A 25,094-nucleotide genomic window follows, 5' to 3' on the forward strand; every position below is an offset into this window, starting at 1 on the left:
TTAAATATGCAACAAAACCGCAAAAAGGAAGTGATTGTGGACGGAACCCTTGGGTTGTACATCTTACAAAATAGTCTTGCAAACTCCTCAAAAAGTTACTTATTTGGACAGCATTTTGGGTTTTGACCAATTTCCCTATTTTTCTCCAACTCGATTTATGAAGGATTAAGAGATTGCAAATTGGATTTACTAACCAAATGGCCAATACAAGTCTGTTGGGGGAGGAGCCTAATTAGATTGGCAGGAACACCACATAAGGGTGCACGAGAGCGATGCGCGCCAGCTCGAGCTTTCATTCATGAAGATGCGTTTCAGCAGCAACACTTTGCGGACACAACGTATCCCATCCGAATGAATTCAACCAGTGTCAACCTGCTTTAAACGACACTTAACCATCACTATAGTCTGGTGCACATGTGTAAAGTTGTGGGCTTGAACTAAACGCCACTGAACACCGTTCGGTTCAACTTTCCTTATGGGATTGTGTCAGCAAACATGAAGAGCACTTTCAGAGGCTCGAGGTTGCGGTCGGCGGAGTCTCTATAGGCGTTATATAGGATATTAAAGTCAGAAGGATGCTGCTGGGAAATGCCTGGAGACAGAGAGGATGAGATTTGTGGAAAGGCGCTGGAGCTGCTGACCGACCTCTGCTCGAGAGGAGAAGTGCAGGATGACAACTGTTTGGATTTCTCATACTATTTTCGCGACCTGGGGAGACCGAGATATTCAGACTCGGGTAACGTTAAATACTTTGTGTTGTCGCTGCCTGAAGTGTTGTGTTGTGTCGGTGAGGTTGTGTTTATCGTAACTATTCGAAAACGCCCCAACTTGCATTAAAGCGGATTACAGTGCAGCCGCGTGGATAAATTGCGTCGGTTTACCGGGAGAAAAAACTTCTTGAAATATTGTACATGTATTATAAAGTTTTTCCGTGACCTTTACGTTTTAAAACAACGAAATGTGTGTGTTTATTCGGTCGCATAATTGTCAGTGTGCATTGATGAAGATGGAGTTTGTCTGACAAACTGTACCCCACCCTTTAAATGACATTAACAGCATTTAACATTAGCTATGAAATGCAGTTAATGTTTGTGTGGGTCTCGATTTTATATTCATATGTATTTATTTGATTTATTCATCGTAAACATTGTAACCTCAATATTAAGATGCAAAGTAGATCTGCATACACACCCACTGTCATTCCCTACAGACCATTAATGGTCCATTTAGAGCTGTCCTGAAGCTCTCCATTAGGAAATCCAGCCCACGTTCGGATTGAATTCAGCCAAATTTTAGGCCTACAGTTCCTACAAGAACATCGAGAGCGTTTTTATTTGTGTATGCATACTGAAGGTAAATTAAGCATTAAACAATTTTATATTCTGCGTTCCTGCGGGGCTCGACAGGGATGCGAATCTCCATAACTACCTGTCAAGGGAACAGATTTCGTTTGATTCTATGCATATTATATAGGATTCAAACTAAACGTATGTCTCGCAGAACCTCCAGTCATACATCAAAACTCCTCAGATTCTCCTCCGATAGACCTGGATCTGTAATCGCTTGACAAGGAGCTATTAAGATTCCACCCCACCCTGCTGCTCCGTACACATTCTTTATCCTCGGCGATTACCCTGCATTGACATCCGCTAACACTAGGCCCTTTCGCACCCATGAGAGAGGATTCGTGCAGGCAGTTCGGTCCCTCAAGACACATTGTACAAGAATTTAATGAAAGGGAACAGATGAGTAACACAGTAAATATACTCTTGGTCTGTTGGGAATTCGTGTGCAGTGCAAAGTGGCTGTAAGGTGAAAAGTCTTTCGTAATAGAACCCGAGGGACTCTGGCACTTTGAGAGGTTAATAACATCTGCATCGCACTAATGAATGACATATGGGTAATTCAGATGAAATTCAGGTGAGAAAGTGTATTGACAGGTTTATATGTCACTGAATGCGCAAACACCGCTTGCCAAACAGTATCTAAATCACACGGGGACAAGTCTATTGACTGTGAGTGTTCTGTGTTATTTGGTGAGTCATATTTATTCATAGCTATTCTCACCTATATCTATAAAACAGCAGGTTTGCAGGTGTCATCTGGACTGTCGTGATTATGTTTGGTTTTTCATCCTCTGTGGTGAAAATAAATGTTGCATCTTTCCATCAAATCTTTGAAAAGTCTCTCCAAGTCCTTTCTGATTGGCCAACAGCTGCGAGCATCTTCGCTCCGACACCTGCGTTATGAATCTCATTTACAAAAGAGGAAATATAAATAGATCATTATGTTCATTCAGAATACCTACATACAGTAGATGCATATACTGTATGTGGTCATAACACGTATGGTGCGCTATTTATGAACAGATACACATAAAGCAACACGGTTGTGTGGATGTGTTTGAGATGATAATGTACATTAACACCTGCTGATGTTCAAGCGGACACCTGCTCATAGATGGAGAACAAAAAACATTGTGATCCCAGATCAGGTACAACGAGTCTGGCTTATTAACATGAACATGTTGAAAATGAGAGCAAATTGAAAGGCAATTTGTCAAGTCCATCTGGCTATTAACCACCTAACACTTAAAGTCCAAATAATTAATCTTTTTTCATCTGAATACAAGGTAACAGACCTGAAAAATTGCAAGTTTGTGGCAAGTTTGCACCTTTGGTAGACATTCAGATTTACTCCGCATTGGGGTCTAGAACATGCAGTGAGCAATTTCTGAGAAACTCTCAGAAGCTCTGCCCTCGAAATTGACTGCTCTCTCTTCTCCAACATATTAACAATGTATACATACATTTACACTGTAAAAAAGACTGGGTGTTCAACCCATGGTTGGGTCAAATAGGGGCACCTTGTTTGTTAATTTAACCTAACGGTTTGGTTGATCCATATCTGACCCAACCATGGGTTGAAAACAACCCAGCATTTTTTAACAATGTACATCCTTATTGCTGATTAACTATGAGAGTTATGGATTTATGTGGATCGATCCAGTCCATACACTTGGACTAATAGGCAAACACAGTATTTTGTAACAAAATTTAAAAAACATTTGTTTTAGACTAGTGTCATTACTGAAGATGCAAAGGTAAATCATGTGATGTCATGGATGTCAAAAGATTTTGTGTCTTGTAGGATTGTGTTAAGAATTTACATAATTCATGTTTGGAAAATCACTTTTTAACTGTTGTGTTTAGTACAAACTGTTGACTCTATAAATGTAACTGACGCAGGTGGAAGATGATGTTTCCATAGTGATGGATCAGTCTTTTAAAGACAACTTATACAACTTATTTTTAAATCAACTGCATCTTAGTTCTATAATTCTCTTTATTAATTCTTCTTTGACAAAAATGTGAAAACTCTGTCTTTATTTCAACCAGTGGTCCAGTGGAAGAAGCCTATTAGTGATTTTTCATTGAATTTGCATTAAAATACTATTTTATGATATTTAATATACAGTGTTTACCCTACATTGCATGGATTAAGTGGTATTTGTTATTTTGTGTAAAGGGGTGATATGACAAGGCTAAATTAATATTATCGTTCGTTTCAGATGTAATGCAATGTAAATATTTGATTTAAGGTTAAAAAACACTGTATTTTCTATATATTGTGCATGTTTGTGTATCCTCTTTGCCCCACCTCTCCGAAACGCTCAGATTTTTAACAAAGCTCATCGCTCTGAAAGCGAGGTGTGCTATGATTGGCCAGTTAACCAGTGCGTAGTGATTGGTCGAATACTGCAAGCGTGTGACGGAAATGTGACTCCCCTTACCATATTTGGAACATCAGGTTCCAAAGCATTTGTACTGACAGGTACGCCACCTGACTTGACGATACATTTGGGTGGTCTTTGTCAAATCATATCACGAATTGACATAGATTTGTGGGGGTGTGGTTACACGAGGCGTTTCGGGCAGGTCTGGGTGAGCATTTGCTTTTAGATAGAATTCATCTATTGTTTCTGACACTTTATTTTTTTTATTTTATGTGTTTAATACATGGATGGGCAACTTATAACACATCAAATACACCGGAAAACATGTGTTGCGGCATATGACCCCTTTAAATGAATAGTTCATCTTCAAAATGAAATTTCAGTCATCATTTACTCACCATGTTGTCATTTTATTGTTTACTCACCCTGTTGTCATGTGTGATTTTCCTTCTTGTGCAAAACACAAAAGATGATATTTGAAGAATGTTGGTAAACAAAAAACGTTGGTCCCCATTGACAAAAACAATACAAATCAAAGTGGACCAACGGTTTTCTGTTATCGGCATTCTTCAAAATATCTTCTTTTGTGCTCTTCAGAAGAAAGAAAGTTATACATATCTATTACAAGAGTAAACCATGACAGAATTTGTATTTAGAATTTGAACTATGCCTTTGAGTTTGGTGTCCTGTTTGCCGTAGCTTACCCTAAAAGTCTCTCACATAAACAATACATACAAAATGTTATTGCGCTGAATATGTGTCCCAGGGAAGCAGCTTGTCGGAATATGTTCTCTGTTGCATCATTTATTCATATTATATGTTTGTATCTTAACCTGAGGGGAGATGTTTCTTTTTAGTGCAGGTTGAACTCATCTCGAGTTTATTTTAATACTCATACTAGCCAGAAAATACACAGTGTTTTTAGATATCACGTTGTTCTCATGGCCCTCTTTTTTTATGACAGATAACCCACAACAAGAGATGTTTAGAACGTGCTGAATATCGTGCTCGTATTGTAGATCAGTGCAGTATTACATAAATAAAGCCATTGGTTAATTTGGGGTGTTATTGATATCCCACAGAGTCTATGGAACATTGCTGGATGCTAATAAACATGATTGTTATAAGCCAGTAGAAGATCGGTTTTGTCCAATGAAGTGTGCTCATTTTTATGAGCAGTCATGAAATTTCAATGCAGCCAAATCTGGAGTAGAACAGCATTTGATATCTTGGTGAAACGATTTTTTGGAAACTGTAACTTGTCAATTGTTATTATAAGTAAAAAAAATCTAACATCCCGACTTTACACGAAACCCCTCAAAATTCATGTTTGCCATATTTATAATGGTAACATCAATAGGTTATTTTTGGGGTATTTGTATTATTCATAATATGTTACTTTATAATATTATTTCCATTCTTTTTAATCCTGTCGTAACAGTTCACGCAACAGTTCTTTACTTTTGGTCTTTTGTTGGAATATGATATTAAAATGGTCTCTAGTCATCATGCACTACCATTGTTTGTAAAAGAAGTCGTCTGAACATATACATTTTCTTTATCTCCGGAATAAAGAGAGTGGACAGAGTAGAAAGCAAGAGGAAGAACTGTCTGACAGGGATTCATTCAGTCCACGCTAAAAGCTTCTCTGCCTGGGTGGCCTAATTCAGAGAAACCATCTCAAGGGGCGTGAGAGAGGTAGCCAGAGCAGAGATCTATTACTGTGCATTCAGCAGCTAGAATTATGATTTAAGTCAAACCCAGATATTGTATTGGAAACTCCCCTACTAAATTGCATGTAGTATCTTGATTGCGGTATATGTGAAAAGGGGTGATAACATTGTATAAATCATCAAATCTGACATATTTCGTTGCATAACAGACTTCAGAATGTCTTTAGTTTCCTGGAGCTGGTTTTTTTGTCATCATTTCAAACCTTTTATGAACTTAATTCTTCTGCAAAACACAAAAGAAGATATTCTGAAGAATGTTGGTAACCGAACATCGATAGCATGGATACAGAAACAATGCAAGTCAGTGGGTACCGCTGTGGTACTGTTATAAGTCACACTGGTTTGAATTTTGTTTTGCAGATTACGACCAATGACCAGCTTTGTCTTTCTTCGTTCCAGATGTGTCTATAAGCCTGCTTTCTCTCTTGGTGACAACATGTGGCCTCGCACTATTCGCCGTCTCCCTCTTCGTGTCATGGAAGCTGTTCTGGGCCCCATGGCGCGATCGCTTCCTGCCTGGTCTAAAGGACCACCAGGGAGAACAGCAGCCCGTCCTGACCGAGGTGGAAGGTCTGGAGCGGGAATATAGCGAAGACTTTGAGAAAGATCCTTCAGCCCCAATGATGCTGCCAGAGTCAGCCATGAAGATCAGTCATACGTCCCCGGACATCCACTTGGAGGCCCAGTGTAAGGCCAGGGAGCTCAATCACGTCCACGTAGCTCGCGTACAGCGACAAGTAACCGACCCGACCTCATCTGTCAGGTGAGCCATGTTTTCCTGTCTTCATCTGTCCTAATCGCCTGCCATTGATATTCATTTAGCAATTCCCAGTTGGCATTTGTCAGACAGCTTGGTCCTCGGTGACCTTCAGCTTTAATTAAAGTTCCTCTCAGTCTAGTTATGAAGAAGATGCTAAGAATCACGAAGCTAGCAAATAGGGTATTGAGATCCACCCACATGAGAAACGCTAACGCTTTCTTCCCGCATCAGGCACAATTCCATCCGGAGACAAATGAACGTCTCCAACCCTGACTTCAACATGGCCCAGTTCCAGAGACAGGAGTCCATAACGGGTCCGGGCCTGGGCAGCATTAAGCCTGAGCTGTACAAGCAGCGTTCTGTAGACGCGGATGACGGCAGGCGAGCGGACAGCTGCGGTCGTCTGCATTTTATCATCAAATACGACTGTGATTTAGAGCAGCTCATCGTGAAGATCCATAAGGCCCAAGATCTCCCTGCCAAGGACTTTACCGGAACGTCCGACCCGTATGTAAAGATCTACCTTCTCCCGGACCGCAAAACCAAACATCAGACCAAGGTGCACCGCAAGACTCTAAACCCCATCTTCGACGAGGTTTTTCTATTTCCCGTGGAGTACGCCGAGCTGCCCACCCGCAAGCTGCACTTCAGCGTGTATGACTTTGACCGCTTCTCGCGTCACGATGTCATTGGCCAAGTGGTGGTGGACAACTTCCTGGACTTACCTGACTTTCCGCAGGAAACCAGGCTGTGCAGGGATATCGTTTATGTTAGTGCGGTAAGTCTGAAGTGTGATCTATATAACGGTCAAAGTTCAACATTTCGAAATGCATTCCTGTTGATTCATAATTGATTTTAGTTGACAGCACCACACAGGAAGTTGAATTGAATGACGGCAGGAACATGAACAATAGAGGAATAGCCGGTGAATTGAGATGGGGCCATTTATTTGCTGTTAGGCTGTGAAGGTTGTAGTACAAAAGCCGCTGAACGTACCGTCATGTTGTAACACTTCAGGCTTTGAGTTCATGACTCAAGATGATGCTGTCCGTGTAGAGGAGACTGGAATTGGAAATCTATGCTAGGTAATTTGTGCATTGATTATATTGTCTGGTTAAATTAATCCAAACATAGGAATAAACACCATAACATGAAAGTTTATAATGTAGTAAACTTGTTTGACAGCAGAACGTAAATCAGCATCTTATCGGGTGAGCGCCATCGGAAAATGTTTATGATTTGCAAAATTTAGAAATCCTTTAGTAATGGAGTTAAGCCTGACCATGTTTTTGAGTAATTATGGAACAATCTGCCTGTGTGTGTGGCATTGTTTTTATATCCCGGTGGGGACCTACACCTGAATGCACACCAACACATGGGGACTCGTGTCACCGCGGGGACCAAAATTGAGGTGTGCATGCGTGCGTGCAGAGGTGGACTACTTTTATTCTACATTAGAAAGTATCTCTACTTTATCAGAGCGTTTTATTTTGGAAAAATATTACATAAAAATACTTCAGTAAAAGTAAGAAATTAGTGGAGTTTTAATCTACTTAAGTATTATGTATTTATGAAATGTAGTGGAGTAAAAAGTATGAATCATATATGCTAATGTAGTAAAGTAACATTTTTCCAAAGTAAAAACGTTGTACAGATATTATATTTTGTCCAATGATAGTAAAAACTAAGATCAGCTACATTGTGGGGAGCATCCAGCGGTCTTCAGAAGTGAAACGGATCATAAAATTTAGTAATTCGGGGGTTTTCTTACTGGGCTCCATTCTAGTGGTCCCTAGAAAAAAAAAACAAGACAGCCAATGTATACAATTCTACCGTTTCATTTCTACACACAAAATGTTGTCTTTATAATATCACATTTACTATTTGTCTAACAGTTTAAATGCTTCTTTATACAAATATAATGGATATGTATTTCAGTAAGGGGTCATTCGCAAAAGGTTCATCATATTTGGGGGTCCTTAGCATGAAAATTTTTTAAAACCCCTGTACTAAATGATGCTTATTTTAAAGTGTAAAATTAAAAAGATAACAAAGCTTGTAGGTATTTGTTGAACAGACTTAGCTTTGTCAAGACTTATTGTTCAATATTTTATGTTGTCATATAAAAATGTAGATATTAATTTTATACAGCTTTGAAAATACATCAATGAATATTATAATATTTATTAATAAATTTGTTAGTATTATAATAAGCTTGATATAAAAAACTATTGCATTGTTGAAAATATACCTGCATTGTTGAAAATATACCTGTATTTTTCTCTGCAGATGATTATAAGACCCATGTGAATGCTCTGAAGTCAAATAATCCTCAGTCACGTATAATGGAAGCATTTCATGGTTGTACTGAAGGTACTGTACAACCAAAGGATAGTTTTCTTTCTCTGCGGATCACTTTAATGCTTCAGAGATAGCAACATTAAAATATTCTTGTGAATATTTCATAATTACACTTGGCCCATGTAGGGATGACCCACATTTGAAATAGCTGGAGCATTTGCACTGACACCAATATACAGCGGTTTCAGGTTTATTGTTTTAAATGGAGGCCAGGGTAGGTTTCTGACTGTGGGAAATCGATCCGTCTCAAACCTCAGTCTCACAGGAGTACTTGTCCCAACTGTCTGGTAGTAAAATTTAAAACGAGATAGAACGAGTTTGTGTGTCATGAACAACATAAGCAAAATTACATTGTTTTTGGTGAAAGTTGAACACGTCTCAAATATGATACATTTTTATGCACACAAAAAATAATAGACAATATTGTCATATACCACAATGGTAATATACGTAAATATCTCCTTCGGCAGAGATGCAAAATCGTGACAACGTCTAACTGTACGTTCAGAGCGCCGCTGTCGAGAGAAAAACCGCAATGCCAACAACGCTGTAGAAAGTCTTGGGCGCGCTGACGCTCTGACGTAGATCAAAATATTATCTTGCATTTAAAGGGGCCGCAAAGCAAACAAGCTTGTTGATCTTGTGCAGACTGACCACAAGAAATTGATCGGTGAAAAGAACTTTATTGTAGTTACACGTTAGCTAACAAAATAATATTCTGCAGCAGTAACACTGTTGTGCATGCTCTGCCGCTAAAGTAAGCATGAAATTCCTGCTTATTTACAGAAAATGTATAACGTTAATGCACATCATCATCAACTCACCAGGAACACAAACAATTATCTTTGTCCATTGAATTCAAAAAGATTTTTCAAAATACTTTTATTGGTGTTCCACAGAAGAGAGAAAGGGTTTTGATTGACTTTGGGGTAAGTAACTTATAACACAATTTTCATATTTGGGTGATGTTTCAACCAAATCAACCAAAACACAAGTATTTAATATTGTTTAAATTGAAAATAGTCGTTTTAAATGGATACTTACATTTCAGTTTAAATTCTTTTTAAAGCTGAAATCATTTTTTTCCAAAGAGATGATAGCAGTTTGTTTTATCAGAGATGTGGAGGTTAGCATCAAAGCGAGCATCATATGCTGTTTGAGTATATAGAATTGGGCCATATCTCTAGGGAAGGCCTGCTCGGGAACACAAGCCACACGTGCAACCCATGCATTAATTATTTTGCAGGCTTGAATCTATATCTACCATAACGTACGTGAACAACATTGTACGTTAATGTAATAGGTAACATACATGATTCAGGCATTATCAACTAAAACAACTGATGTTTGGTGTTTGTTAGTTAATCGCATACAATCATAAAGCAAATACTTACAAACTTTAAAAATGGAAATCCGGCTTTACCCTGATTATGATAAATCATGTTTACACAGGATAATTGAATAAAGCCCAACTGTGATTAATATTTCAAAGCAAACAATTCCAAATTATGTTTTGTACCATTTATCTATATCTTTCAGTTGCTTACCGTATAAATTAGTTATAGCAGGTGAATTTGTGTATAATTGGCATCATTGCAGATCAGCTAACAGTGTCGGACCGATGTTACTGGTCTCCACATCACTGCTAACTCTTTGTATCACTTAGAGATTCAATGTAGAACTTGTTAAAAATGCATGAGCGTTCCAAGAGCGCAGCCCGTCTTAGATTGAAATGAAATGCAATCCACCGAACGAGATGCATGACATACAAAAACTGAATTCAAATGCAACTTTTAAATATCAGACTTTAACATTACCCTCTGGTTTTTGATCCCGAGTAATCTGCGTTCCGATCTGAATGAATAATAATGTTTGCTCAGATCTCTTCCAGGTGTAATTTAGGTCTGCCTATAAATAAAACAGGAGCTAGTTAATGTACGAAAAGGCCAATCCGTTCCACCCAGCTGGGTAGAGAATGATGAGGGGTCTCTAATCCGGAAGACTAAAAGGTCAATCAGCGGGATTTAGTGCTATTGAATCTGCTGTCAGATTCACCTTTAACCACAATACATTTACCTTGTGTTGTTCCTGTTTTACTTAAAGATGCTGTGTGTCAATTTGGAGGATCTGTTGACAGAAATGAAATATAATATACATGACTATGTCTTCAGCTTACATTATGAAGCGTCATGTTTTTTTACCTTGGATTTCTATCTACAGTTTCTATCTACATACACCGCGGGTCCCTAAACATACAAACTGCTCTACAGAGTGCGTTTTGTAAATACATTATCTCCTTCGGCAAAGAAGTGAAACATGACAACATCTTGGTTCTGTGTCAGCCACCATAGAGCTTCAAGATGGAGCGGTGAAGTGGAGTGAGCCATTGGTTGCTATTCACAACCTCATCACTAGATGTAGCTATATTTCATACACAGAACAATTAACGGCATAGTTCAACCAAAAATAAAACGTCTGTCTCAATTTTACTCATCCTCATGTCAATCCAAACCTGTATAACTTACATTCTTCTGCAGAACACAAAAGAAGATTGTAGAAAAGCTCAAGGCAAGGAAGGAAGGAAGGAGACGGGAACTGGAAGACATTTAAATAAAGTTTTAATAAAAATAATAACAGCCGGCAGCCCCTCACGGCCGACCGCCGGCGAACAAAACAAACAAAAAATAACAAAGTAAAATGTCACACACGAACATACATACAAACATAAAACACGTTCGGGCCCAGTCCTCTCTCTTCGACGGTCCGGTCGCTCGTTCTCTTATGCTCCCGCTCTCCTCCGTGGTACGAGACGTGCGCTCATTAACACTCACCGGTCTCGAATCACGGTCTCGCCCCGCCTACTCCACTACAAAGATATCTAAAAATGTTTGGCAACCTAACAACACCCCCATTAACTTTATTACTATTATACTTTATTATTTGGACACAAGACCACCGAGACATTCCTCGAAATATCTTCTTTTGTGCTCCAGAAAAGAAAGAATCATATACAGAATGACACAAATGATCAATCAAAATCAAGTAACCAAGCGTCAATATATTATTAGCGTTTCCTGTCAATATATTATTAGTGTTTCCTGTCAATATATTATTTCCTGTGGTCTCGCTGCACAGTAGGAAATCGGCGATTAAGCAAATGTTAACACGCCGTTTTGCTTTGCCCTCGCTGTCATTAATCTTTTCGCTCTTTTTGATGTGGTGACGGTGACCAGCACTCGTTCCTGCTAATAGGCCTCGGAAAGAGCGAGCAGCACCGGGAGGAGGAGGGGAGATAAATAACACTATATAGACTCCTCTCAGAGCCACGTTCAGCCTCTTCGCAACAGTGCTATAATTGCGTTGACGGCGCACAGTGACCATAATTTTACCGCTGACTTGATTTAAGTGCTTATGAGAGCAGGAGGCGTCTGTTATTCTATAGTCTACAGATGGAAGGCCCTAATTGAATTATCTAGCTTGAGAGGAATTGGTTTCATGAGGTCCAACCGTTAATATCTCTAGTACACAAATAGGGAGTGTTTAGAGCAGTTGCTCCTGCTTAAATGATGTGACACGCCCATTTAAGGCACGTTCCGCCTACTCTGCCACCCCACTAAGGGGTAGGGCTTAGGGAAAGAGACAATACTAAGTGATTTGCAAGGAAAATCTCGTTTATGGTCATAATGTGAGCTTTTTCTGATGCATTTCCATGCAATAGTTTTCTGTGGTATAAACTAGAAATCTTCGTTGGATATTTCAATCAACATCAAAAAAATCTGTCATGATTTAATTACCGTCATGTTAACCTGTTTTTGTGTCTCCATTCAACATTCTTCGAAATATCTTCTTTTGTGTTCTGCAGAAAGTCGTACAGAATGTCGCAGAGGTTTGGAATGACACAGGCATGAGTAAATAATGACAGAATTTTAATTTGGGGCTAACTATTCCCCCAAGCATTTTCTTTCTTCATTGTATTTGTTCCCTCACAATGCATTCTTCTTTATAATGAAGCGAACAGGGCCTGGTTTGATGAGGAGAATCCAATTTAAGGTTTAATTTGCACCAAGAGTCAACCTCACTTACCTTTCTTTTAATGAAGGCTGTGCTTTGCATGGATGAGACCCAGGCAACGGGAGGAAACATTACATTGCTCCCTGACCATACTCTCTTTCCCAGATGCTAATTATTATGTAAAAGAAACAACAAACACAAACTGCCTACATTACATCAAGCTCTGTGGGGATAACATTTATTGATCTCACTCAATACTTCGGGTGTGGTAAGGGAAGATGTGCTTGCAACAGTATTTGTGCTGATTTCATGGTCGATTTGTATGCTGGTTTGTCAGCGTTTTAAGGAAAAGTTCACCTTAACCTTTTGTTGTCAGGACCGCTGGTCTAGTGGAGTGTGCGCCGACTGAGTAGCGCTTTTGGAATAGTTCAAGCCCCAGCTTGTGGTCCTTTCTGGCTCCTGCTCCTTTCTCATCCAGCCAATTTCTGTCATTCTCTCTGCATTGTACTAAACAATAAGCTGTAGTTCTACAATATTGTGTAATAATTAGAGATGCACCAATATATCGGCCAATAATCTGCATTGGTGGATAGAAGCATGCTTTCGGCTATTCATGCTTTCGCCTATTGGCCGATAGTTTAAAATCAGCCAATGATCAGGGCTGATATATATCCTGTCAATCAAAATAGGACCGGAAAATCCAATGAATTTGTGCTAAGAAAATGTTAAGAAGCATCACCAGTTTGATAGTCATTATAAATATTCTATGTAAATTAATAACATTCAGAAATTTACAATTTTTTTATTAAACCTTCAGAATTTAGTTGATGTGACTTAAAGGGATAGTTCACCCAAAAATGAAAATTCTGATATCATTTACCCACCCTCAGATTGTTTCAAACCTGTATAAATGAAAGAAAGATATTTGTAAGAATGTCAGTATCCAAACCGATCTCCTCCCCCATTAGCTGTCATAATAGAAGTGAAGATGTTTATTTTACATGTAGTTGTGATCATGTACATAAAGTTGTTCAAATTATAAAAACATATTAAAAATAGTTCTTCACCGCAATGCCTGAGAAGCCATTTCTCATTCCCCAAAGAACAATTTGCTCGAAGGATTTATTTTCTTACTTACTATATATATATATATAATAGAAGGAAGAATTAACCTTTTATTAAAATATTTTTTATGGAATCATTTAGCAAAAAATAGTTCTTCTCTAGTAACGTAAGGCACCTTTTTAAAGACTATAGAAATAAATGTTCTCTTTTTAAGGCAGTATAATATGTGACTTTTACCGAATTGAATAAAACTCTTTTCATTCTGCCTTTCTTCTCCTTTTGGGTTTAATGAAAGAAACCCAGGGAACATGACTCAATAATTGATAACATCATTTGTATTTTGGGTGAAATGTTGTTTTAAAAATCTCACGTATCTGTTTGAATGTTCCTGCGATGAAGAGGTGATTAAATGTGATGCTGAACGAGCGGAACTGATCTTGCTCTGGGACCTGTGAAGCGGTATAACTGCAACCAGTTCCATCTCTGTCCGCTTGATCCCTGTAGAGCATTAATGAACACAGCTCCCAGCATGACCAACAGCCCCGGACGCAGCGCTGTGACCCGGCCAGATAATGAGCCCGTATCTGCTGCCTGCTTCCATGACCTTTTCTGCTTCACCGTAATAGATGAAGCCTCCCACTGCGCTAGACGCCCAAGGGCTCCGAACTGCTCGGGATGGAACTGATCTATCTTAACAGGCCCTTTGAGCTCCTCAAACACACGCAATCGCGAATGATTACATTTGACAGGGAGCCTTAGAAAGCCAATGAGGTGTGGTGACCAGTCATGCAGTTTATTTTACAACGGACTTTTATGTCTATGATCAGAATGCAGGATGATAGCATCCTTTCACTCGATGCGCCTCCGACACTCGGAGAACTTTGACATCATTCGCTTACTTGGGGAAGAAAGATAAGGGAGCCTAAGTAATGATAAGGGATCTTACATGCTCTTAGCAGCACTACACACCCATCCGATCACGGCGCAGAGCATGTCCATTAACATACTGTAGATCAGTGAATAATTGACAGCACGCAAAAGTTCTGGCAGATGTGGCTGCCACGTGCATTAAAGGTCCATTTGGGTTCCGCACACACTTTTGCTCATTATTAATGTATGGCTGTCTTCTGGTCCTCCATCCTGTTGTGTCATTGCATTAACGCTGGAGGCGAGTATAGATACCGGTCAATCAGCTGACCGATAGTGACCCAGGAATCCGACAAGATAACAAATTAACTTGATCGCCCTAGGGCAAAGCTCTTAACCCCGGTTTGCTTCAGGGAGGTTTTCCCAATAATATGGGCTGTGTGCCAGTAAGGCTAAGTGAGATGCCAAGAGTACATTGTTGAAGAGTACATGTCATGCATATTGCAGATTTATCATGGTTTGGCTTGAAAATTATAATCTTGTATACACACATTTTCATTAGTGCATTTTATTCTTGTCCGTTTTGGTTTTCCGTCCACACGGAGACGTTTTTATTTTTATTATTTGGTGTTTATGATCATGCTTCTCAAAGTGGATTAAAGCCACGATTTTTGCAGTAAAATATCCAAAAAGCACTAGGCCAGTGATATCTGCTTTTGGCATGATTCCCAGCATACATCTGTACACTTGTATGACCCATGACAAACTTTTCTCTCACCTTGACTTTTCAGAAAGGGCAAAAAGTCTGTAAAACCCAGACAGAAATGAGACGTTGAAGCGTTGTACATTTTATTCATGCACAGTACGAGGATGTACAGTACTGACTGCCTGGGCATATGAACATGAACGTTCACGCTAAAACCTAGATCACATGATAATGTTGTAACGCGTTTTTTCCATTGTCATCAATCTATATCAGCCTAGTGTGGATGAGCAACTTTTAGTAAAGCGTTTTAACAAACACCGTGTTTTCAAATGTATCCGCATTAGTGTAGACATACTGTAGATCTGCATGTATCTATTGTGGAAAGGCAATCCCAGAATGCATTGTGCATTGAGCTCAATAAACAAAATCTATCCATGTTTGTGCATAGAATATGTTCAATAATACAAAGTATTAATAGAAAGTAACATTTAACTGTAAATTACCCAATATTTATGGCTTTATTGTATATTTTTAAGGTCACAAATTAATTGTATGGCATAAGGAGTGCTTTTTATATGATGTTGCTTAAGGTTTTTGCATATGAGGTTGCATTTCAGTTATGATAATACCTTACATTGTTCTCTATCAAATATTTTATCACGTGTGAGTATTATGCGTGTGACATGATTATTTTTGGGTCATGCTTTGTTGTCTCCTCTTTACATTGCGGCTAATGGTTTGATTTTGTAGTTTGCAATATGAAAATATCTAATTAAAATAAAAGCAGCAAATTGTGACTATTTTCAGACGTGATAATTAAACAGCAGGTTTGTGATGGAGTGGAAAGCAGATTGCAAGAGAAGGATTCCCTTGAGGTGGAACACTTCTCTGCTACTCATCTAATCTTTTAGCATTATAGTATATTGAGTCTTTCCTGAATTTCAGACTTTACATTTTAGTTTTATTGTACTATACTTTACTAAAGCTCTTTGATCTTTTTGTTTTCAGCCGATAAAAAAATATGGATTTGAAATTAAATAAGCATTAATGTCTTATTTTGGGTGTACTGTCCCTTTAAATCTTGTTTCAATTATTAGATATTCCTTTAATTTATTAACATTTCCTAAATGGGGTATGTATGAATAAATGCTTATATGATCTGTTTAATTTGCACTCACCTGTTGAAGTCAACTATTAGGCTATCATTCCTTCGGCTAATGTCTCCTGCTTGTCTCTTTCAGGATAATGTGGACCTGGGAGAGCTGATGTTCTCTCTTTGTTACTTGCCAACCGCCGGCCGACTGACTATAACAATAATTAAAGCCAGAAATCTCAAAGCAATGGACATCACTGGAGCGTCCGGTAGGCACCTGAACGTCCTCACCTCTAAATGAGTTATTGCATCTGAAGTAATGATTAGTGTCTCAACATGACATGTTAAAACATAGGGCACCCTGGGCTCTCCAAAAGAGCATTGATTTAATCGACCCACCCTTGAGAATCTGGCAGAGGGTTTTTTAAAGGTACACAAGCAGTGTCAAATGACTGTTTTAGTAATATATATTCTGTTTAAGATCCTTACGTAAAGGTTTCTCTGATGTGTGATGGACGGAGACTGAAGAAAAGAAAAACATCGACGAAGAGGAACACTCTTAATCCGGTCTATAATGAAGCCATTGTTTTTGACGTTCCACCTGAGAACATTGACCAAATAAGTCTTCTAATAGCAGTAATGGACTATGATCGGTAAGATACTAACGTGAATTGTTTTTTACAAAACAAGACCAACTATAGGTCTGATTTTCAGTAGTACTACTGCTGCGGAAAAATTAAGAGACCATTCCAAATTTTCATGTAATCAGCATTTCTAGATGTATTGTGGCCATTCGAACTAAATCAAACCTCATTGAAAAATCAAACCTCAGGAGTCATCAAACAGCAGACTGACAGCATGACAAGACATACAAATCAAGGTTATCACTTTTTTTTACATGTACAGATTATAACCGTTGAATTGCTCGAGAGTTAAAATGACCTTGTTTTCTTTACAGTATTTGAGATCTGAAAAAATACACCGCACGTTTTTTTTGACCTGTTTCTCCAGTTTTCATTTTCTGCAACTAAATGCAAATAGTAACAATTTTGTTATTTAAATTTGGTCAAATATTGTTAATAGTTCACAGACAATATTCTGAAAAAATGTAAATTAATTTTAAAATTATAGATTGTTGTTGTTTTTTTGCGACTTTATACGCAACTGTACATTTTATTGCAATTTTTTACTTTAATATTTTCAATATATTCATTCATTTCGATCTTTTACAAAAAGGAAATTGGTTCTGAAAAATGACCGATGTGTCCTATGGATTTTTACTTTGTCGGAATGGGACAAAACTTGCAAACACAAAATAACAATAATGTGTACCCCGGACTGGCATAGGAAAGGAATGGGTCAATTGTGTAATCAATGGAAAAATAGATCATAATTATTCCATAAATTTAACATATAACCAATTTTGTGCTATTTTTCCTCCATAAAAGATATATTATTATTTTTTATATTACATTGATTTTACTGATCAATGTAAAATAAAGACAAGCAATGATTTTCAAACCCTTTCTGTTAGTTATTGTGTTGTGTCTTTCACACCCATAAACATACCGCGAGCGGTGTTGCTAAAGCTTGTGAAATACACTTCTTATTTTGCCAGGTCTGTGTTCACAGACTAGAGAAGTGTATTCTTAGTGTTTGTGATCTGAGAAACAGCCAGAGCCGCTGTATAGTCCCAACGCAGAGAGATCTTTGTGTCAGATTTGCATCACTGTCCTCTTTGAGGAGAATGAAGCACAACATCTCATCAGCAACATAAAACAAACGAACAGACAACCAAATGCATAGAGACATGGAGACTTGCATAAAGTAAATGATTTATAGAAAGCTCTTTACAAAAACCATGTTATCTTTACTGAAGGGCAGACAGTGCTTTAGTGGTTATGAATACGCACGACTTTAAATGAGAGATGTTGTTTCCAGGCTATTGTGGTCAAGTTGTCATGTTGTTTATACACTTCTTCTCATTTACAGTGTTGGTCACAATGAGATTATTGGCGTGTGCAATGTGGGAAACCGAGCTCAGAGTTTGGGACGCGACCACTGGAATGAGATGCTGACGTACCCGCGTAAACCCATCGCCCGCTGGCACCCGCTCATAGAGGTAATTCTAAGATTATGAACATCATTTCATTTGAATCGTTCACAGCTCCAGTGTGTAATTTTTTTGTAGGATCTATTGACAGAAATCCAACATAAGATACATATGTCCTCAGATGTCAATAAAGACCTTACATAATGAAGCATTATGTTTTTCTTACCTTAGCTATTTCTATATACATACACCGCTGGTCCACTTACATGGAATTCGCCATGTTGTTTCTACAGTAGCCCGAAACGGACAACAGAGCGCGTTTCGTAAATAAGTCATCTCCTTTGGCAGAGAATTGAAAATGTGATGACATCTTAGTCCTGTGTCAGCCGCCGTAGTTCTTCAAAAGGGAGGGTGGAGTGAGCTGTTGGTTAACCTCAACACTAGATGCTGCTCAATATTATACACTGGACCTTTAATTTAGCACAAATGTTTGAAGATTCACTTAAGACCAAAGCAGGCGTTGCAGGTTTTAAGGCATTGGTCTTTTAATAGTTCATCGTTAGATGCTTAGAAACAATAGTATTCATATCACTTGCTTCAACAATATCACCATGACCAGACAGACCAGTTTCCATCAAAAAGTCGAAAGTTTGAGGTCTCGGGAGACAACGCTTTTATTGCATCATACAAAACAACAATTCCAAAGATTTTCAAGTCTGTCGAAACCAATGGACATTTTTTGGGAAAACAACACTTAAAAGCTTTTGGGTAATAAGTCTGAAGAAGCCCCCTGCTAAAGAGCAGTATAATGGTTTATTTGTGTTTATCGAACGGCACTTTGATGAAGCCCATCTTGACTTTTTGGGGTTTTTTTGGAATCATTTTCCTCCTCTTCCATTTCTGCAGGCTTTTCACACATTACTGCTCTGAAATCTTGTTTGCAAATCTGTGACCTCTTAGGACCACAGACTACACATCTTCAATAATTCACAATGCCTGTCCTTCCCAACCTTGTTATGCTCCCCAAGCCATCGTAATATTAAACAAACACTGATTTATTGCAGGATGGTAAAAACCCTTATATAGCCTCAACTCGTAAAACCAAATGTGAAAACTCCATCTCATTTTAGACAAAAGGACGTGGCATTTCAAAAAGATTTCAGGAAAAAAAGGATTTCAAGAAATTGGACCTTCAAAGCATAAATGGGACACTTAAGAATAACATTGTGACAAAAACCAGCTCTCGTCGCTATGACATTGTAGCACCCCTGCGCTTTAGTATCGGGGAATTCGATTTGGTCCCCCCTTATGTGGGCTTTAAATATGATTCTCACCTTCGGATAGGTGTTTGCGTTATCCTCAGCTAACCCAAATTTTCTCTCCGGCAGTGGGTTGGCCAGAGCACGGCCGGTGGAAACCAAGGCTCCTGTAACTCCCTGAGGACGCCTCCATCCCCATAATGGATACCGGGGAATTTCAGCCATGGCAAAGTCCAGTTCACAACATTATTGAAAAGGCGAGAGAGAGACATTTCTGTTAAAGGTCACTTTAAATGTGTGCACTGCAGTAAACACCCAGGACTTTTTAGAAATGAGATTTCCTGGAAAGGAGAGTGTCAAGTCCACTGCATGTGAAGTGACCGTTCGTGAGCAGTATTTGTTTTTAAAATGAGCCTTGAACATTGTTCTGCTTTGGTTAAGAACTTTAGTTGACAGGTGAGTATTTTTGACATTGTCATGTTTTATGTATCGGTATAACACGTTGTAATAACACTCTGATCTTGGTTTAAGTGTAGTGCATGAGGTCTATTTTGTGGAATTTTCTTGTTCAATCTGACTGTATAAAATGAATAAGAAATTAAAGGCTTGGGTTTTGATTCCAGCAACACACATGTATGGAAAAGAAACCAGAAACTTGGTTGAATTGCTTAGAGTACATAACATGAGATCATGAAAATGACATTTCATGCGGTGTGTAATGTTGCCATGTTTGTAGCAGTCTGCCAAGATGTAAATCCAAAGGTGAATGAATAACAAAGTAATTGGCTTGGAAAAAGAGTCGACTCTGAATCATGCAAACGAATCGTCCCTGGTCCGATTTGCGAACCGCCACAGATTTACGTCACTACAAATAGTCCCCGCCTACGTTTTGATAGGACTGCCCGCGAAAACTTCACTCTTTACCCTCAAACGCTGTAGCTAAAATGCATTAATGTAAATATGACTTTATTTTGTGGAACTGAAATAAGAGATTTTGAGAAATGTCTCTGTGGTTTTGTCTATACAATTGAAGTCAATGGGGGTCAATGTCGTTTGGTTGCCATCGTTCTTCATAATATGTTCTTTTGTGTACTGTAGAAGAAAGTCATACATGTTAAACAGGAGATGAGGATGAATAAATAATGAAATAACGTTTTTGGGTGAACTATGGCTTTTTCTATGAAAATTAAGGCATCACATGTTTCCCAGAATGCATTGAAACGACCTTAATTTTAAAGTTGCGCGCTAAGTGTAAGCACTAGGCAGCGCATTAGACTTTGGAACAAGTTTTATTTTTACACACAATCGACTGGCTTTGGCTGACCTAGGCTCACTCCGTTCTTCCAACAAAGACGATCTGTACCGTGAAAACCCCAAAAACAACAAAACTGATGTTTTGCTTTCTATAGTAACGGGAACTGGAGATATCAAAGATTGATCTTTTACTGTAATTTCACCTGATTCATGCTTTTTAGATGGTGGATCATCAGACCCAGACCACACATGAGTGATGCTCCACTGTTCTGAAATCAGTCAAGAGTAAAAAGATACACGTAGGTCCTTGAAAAAGGAGAGACAAAATGCAATCTACTCCAAAAGATGATTGATGGCTCTTTAATCAATGTCCTGCTGCACCGAGGCTTCCTGACGTGTGGTGAGACCCGGGTTCACATCGGTGCGAGAGGTCTAAAGTTTTAAAATAATACTTGTCATACGGTGCTCTTTACCGCAGCCAGTAGGTGAGTGCTGATGATAGAACAGATGCCCCTGCTGGTAGTCAGGTGGAGATCACAATTACTGACAGCCGGTAGTTGAAGCTGATTGCTGCTGCCTCGTATACAGCGGATGAGTATAGAGAGGATGATTCAGGCTTCAAGAGACTATACAGAAATCTAAGCTCGAAGGTTATAGCTCAGGGGTGAAAAAGGTTTACCTTGGACACAAAATTGAAAACTTGTGCAATAACCGTGGTACAATATTTAGACTTACTGGCCAAAAGAATTCCGATAATATTATGCAGTATTAACAAAATATATTAAATGGGTCGTATAACACGGCTAAAACGAATATTATCGTTTGTTTTACATGTAATGCAATGTGTATTCATGATTTAACGACGTGTATGTTTGTGTATCCTCTTTGCTCCACCTCTCTGAAACACGCAGATTTTTAACAAAGCTCATTGCTCTGAAAAGCGAGGTGTGCTATGATTGGCCAGTTAACCAGTGCGTAGTGATTGGTCGAATACTGCAAGCGTGTGACGGAAATGTAACGCCCCTTGCCATATTTGGAACATCAGGTTCAAAAGAAATTGTACTGACAGGTGCGTCCACCTTACTTGCGTATACATTTGGCCGGTCTTAGTCAAATCATACCACGAACTGACGTAGATTTGTGGGGGTGTGGTTACAAGAGGTGTTTCAGGCAGGTCTGGGTGAGCATTCGCTTTTAGATAGAATGCATCTATTGTTTCAACATTTTTGCCATTTTATGTGTCTAATACATGCATGGGCCATTTATATCACACCAAAGATACAGAAAAACACGTATTTGCGCCATATGACCCCTTTAATATCACAGTTGATCAGGGTGACTTTTATTAATATTTGGAATTAGGGTTATATTTTTTTACTTTTTTGGGGCCGTTGTTTGTACGTGTCATATGGGATGGTTTCTCTGACAGAGATTATTTTCAAACCAGACTAGGCTTTAGTTAAATTAGGATATTCTAATAAATCATTTTTTAAAACCTACATAAAAAAACTGTTCATATATATTTCTTTAAGTTGTAGTTTTTTTTATTTTCATTGAATAATTGAAGTGCCCTAACTTAAACGTTATTTCACGTTTTTGCTGAGGCAGCATTTCAAATTTTCGTTTAGTTGAAGTTCTGTTTATATTTATGCCGATATTGTAATTGATTTTAATTTACAGAAGTATTTCAACAGTTTTAGTTGAAGTAACCTTGTTGCCTATAAGATACTGATATTGCGTCACACTTTTCTGTATAACAGCATTTGTGAAGAAAAGTGTTACAGACCTCTGTTATAAAATAAATACTATGAGAGTCAATGGGGGATAAGATCTGTTAGGTTGCTGACATTCTTCTAAATATCTTCCTATGTGTTTAGCAAAGCAAAGACGTTTGGATCTGAGGGGCGAGTAAATGAAGACAGAATTTTCATTTTTGGGTGAACTGTCCCTTTGATAAGACGGGATTTAAGCTTTCCTTCACACATTTAAATGAAAACAGTGATTCTTGCTTTCCAGTGAACAGCTGCATTATGTGGCACAACAAGCTTGCCTGCATTATATATTATCAAACGAATGCCCTAATAACACGTCTAACAGCTTACATCGCATACAGCTTCGCCGATTACAACAGGGTCGTTCTAGTTTTGTCACTTGGTCTTATTGATGATGTTATTCTTGTTTTGTGGCATTGCTTTTGCAATCGGACCGCAGACAGACACATTATGTTTACCTAACGCTGCAAATCGCGATGTCTAGACGCGCTAATGGCACACGTTGCTAATCAGAAATCGGGCACACGGGGTAGAGGAACTGTCAGGAGCGAGGAGGGAAGTGTTCCAGTAACTGCTGTGTTCTGCGGGCCCAACCGCTTCCTAATTACTGCCAGCATTATGAATTATTTAACAGTCATTTCTGTGATGTACGATACAAAGCCAAACTCAGTGCTCTCAGATCTTTCCACAGCGCCGATCAGTCACCAAACGGCGAGGTCCTTTAGTAGCGCAGGCGTCGTGGAAATTACAGCACTGTCCTGTCTTGCGTCACTGTGCACATTGTGTCTTAATTCTTCCTTTTTATCTGACGTCTTTATGCTTAATCGTGTTCTTTTAGTGGTTTTGATAATGAGGTTTTTATCAGAGTGTACAGGAATCAATGGTATCAGGTTGACGGAGTGTTGATGGAAATCCCTCTGGGGCTTTATTGAGATCTGAAGAATCCCAAGTTGTGTCGTGCTTGTTTAGTTTCACTGTCAGGTTACTAAATTCTCCCTCATGATTTTTGAGAAACGTCTCTTTGGTTGTGTCCTTACAAGGGAAGTTACAGTGGTTATCAAACAACAAAATTTCTTCAAAATATCTTTTTGTGTGTTCTGCAGGAGAAAGTCATACAGGTTTGGAATAACACGAAGGTGAGTACATGAAAAATGTTGATTTTGGGTAAACTATCCCTTTAAAAGCTACATAAAGCACAAATCTCCAGTATGTCATCCAAATATCCATACCTTTGTGTTTGGAAAGATGTCAGGTGCATCTTTTTGATAAATTCATCAACGTCCAGATCATTCACCCTGTTTTTAGCCTCGGCCGCTAAGAGGTAAATCATTTGAATTAGCATCTACAATAAACCAATGAACTATGCAGAACAATACTGAGTGGGAGAGAAACATTCATATTTTCTGATTATTCTCCTCCTACACACCGGTTCTAATACAATTTGGGGAGTCATTCTATATTATTTGCTTCCATATGCCGTCGCATTCACAGAAGTGTTACATAATGCATGTGTCCTCTGTAACAATGAGTGTTTTTTTTTCATAGAGACAACAACAGCACAAGGATGAAAACATTGCCATGACCAAGAGTTCTTTAAATAGTTTATAAAGACACTTCTAAAATGACAACGTAATTTCTAAAGGGTGCCGTTTACCAGTAAAACCATTACAAAATGTCTTATGTAGTGTGTTTTGGGTCTTATTTCTGTAGGATGTTCTGGTCTTCTATTGGTTCCCATCCACGAGAGAACATCCCACCAGTAGAGACCCACTGAGACCATTATAAATAGTTTCCATTTAAACCAACATGATTCCGTTTATTGCCATTAAATACTAGAATTTATGTGATTGTTTCTGTTGTTTTATCTCTTTTTCAGGAGGGGCATATGTTCCATCAGTTGCCACTTGCCATGTTTTATTTCTCTCGATGATGTCACTTGACTGAATGGATTGAATCCCTCCAAGACCAATTTTCTCTCTTCATTTATTTTTCTGATTATACATTATGCAGAAAGCAGATGTCTGTTGGCATTTATTCTGGCAATGACCGCTGGTAATTATCTTGTATACAGAATGTGGTAAGAGGGTACCGGACCATAATTGACAATGTGAGCTTAAAATAAGTTTGTCACACTGCCATTGATCTGTGTATTCAATGTGATCTCTTCTCACAACTTTGCTGGAAGAGAAATCAAGGGTAAAAAATGTACTGTTTTCAATAAAAATCCATAAGAGAGTTGGACAAAAAATTGCCACTCAGTTATAGAGACAAGTCCAGACATTATTCATCCTCGTACACTTAATTATCAAAAAAATGTTCTCCATTTGCACCTTTAAAGTAATTTGAGAGCGTGTATGCTAACAAGGATCTCTTCCAGGTAATCTAGAATATATGCATGTGACATATGCATGCTGAACGAATCCA

The 25,094-nt window shown here is 38.5% G+C and overlaps 1 protein-coding gene across 2 annotated transcripts; it reads left to right on the forward strand.

Moving 5' to 3' along the window:
• Positions 1–303: 303 nt before the first annotated feature.
• On the forward strand, positions 304–25,062 carry syt9b (synaptotagmin IXb). Of its 2 annotated transcripts, XR_008905641.1 has the most exons (8): positions 304–736; positions 5,869–6,232; positions 6,461–7,007; positions 16,481–16,601; positions 16,814–16,985; positions 18,325–18,454; positions 19,774–20,100; positions 23,774–25,062. XR_008905641.1 is itself a non-coding variant. In XM_056740693.1 (7 exons), exons 1-7 carry the CDS (start codon positions 589–591, stop codon positions 19,843–19,845), a joined length of 1,554 nt encoding a protein of 517 aa, XP_056596671.1. In that variant the 5' UTR covers positions 304–588; the 3' UTR covers positions 19,846–21,095. The 2 variants fall into 2 exon arrangements, 1 of the variants encoding a protein (XP_056596671.1); XM_056740693.1 differs by lacking the exon at positions 23,774–25,062 and having other exon boundaries at positions 19,774–21,095.
• Positions 25,063–25,094: the final 32 nt, after the last annotated feature.

The sequence above is a fragment of the Triplophysa dalaica genome, chromosome 24 (genome assembly GCF_015846415.1).
Source record: "Triplophysa dalaica isolate WHDGS20190420 chromosome 24, ASM1584641v1, whole genome shotgun sequence".
Taxonomy (NCBI): domain Eukaryota; kingdom Metazoa; phylum Chordata; class Actinopteri; order Cypriniformes; family Nemacheilidae; genus Triplophysa; species Triplophysa dalaica.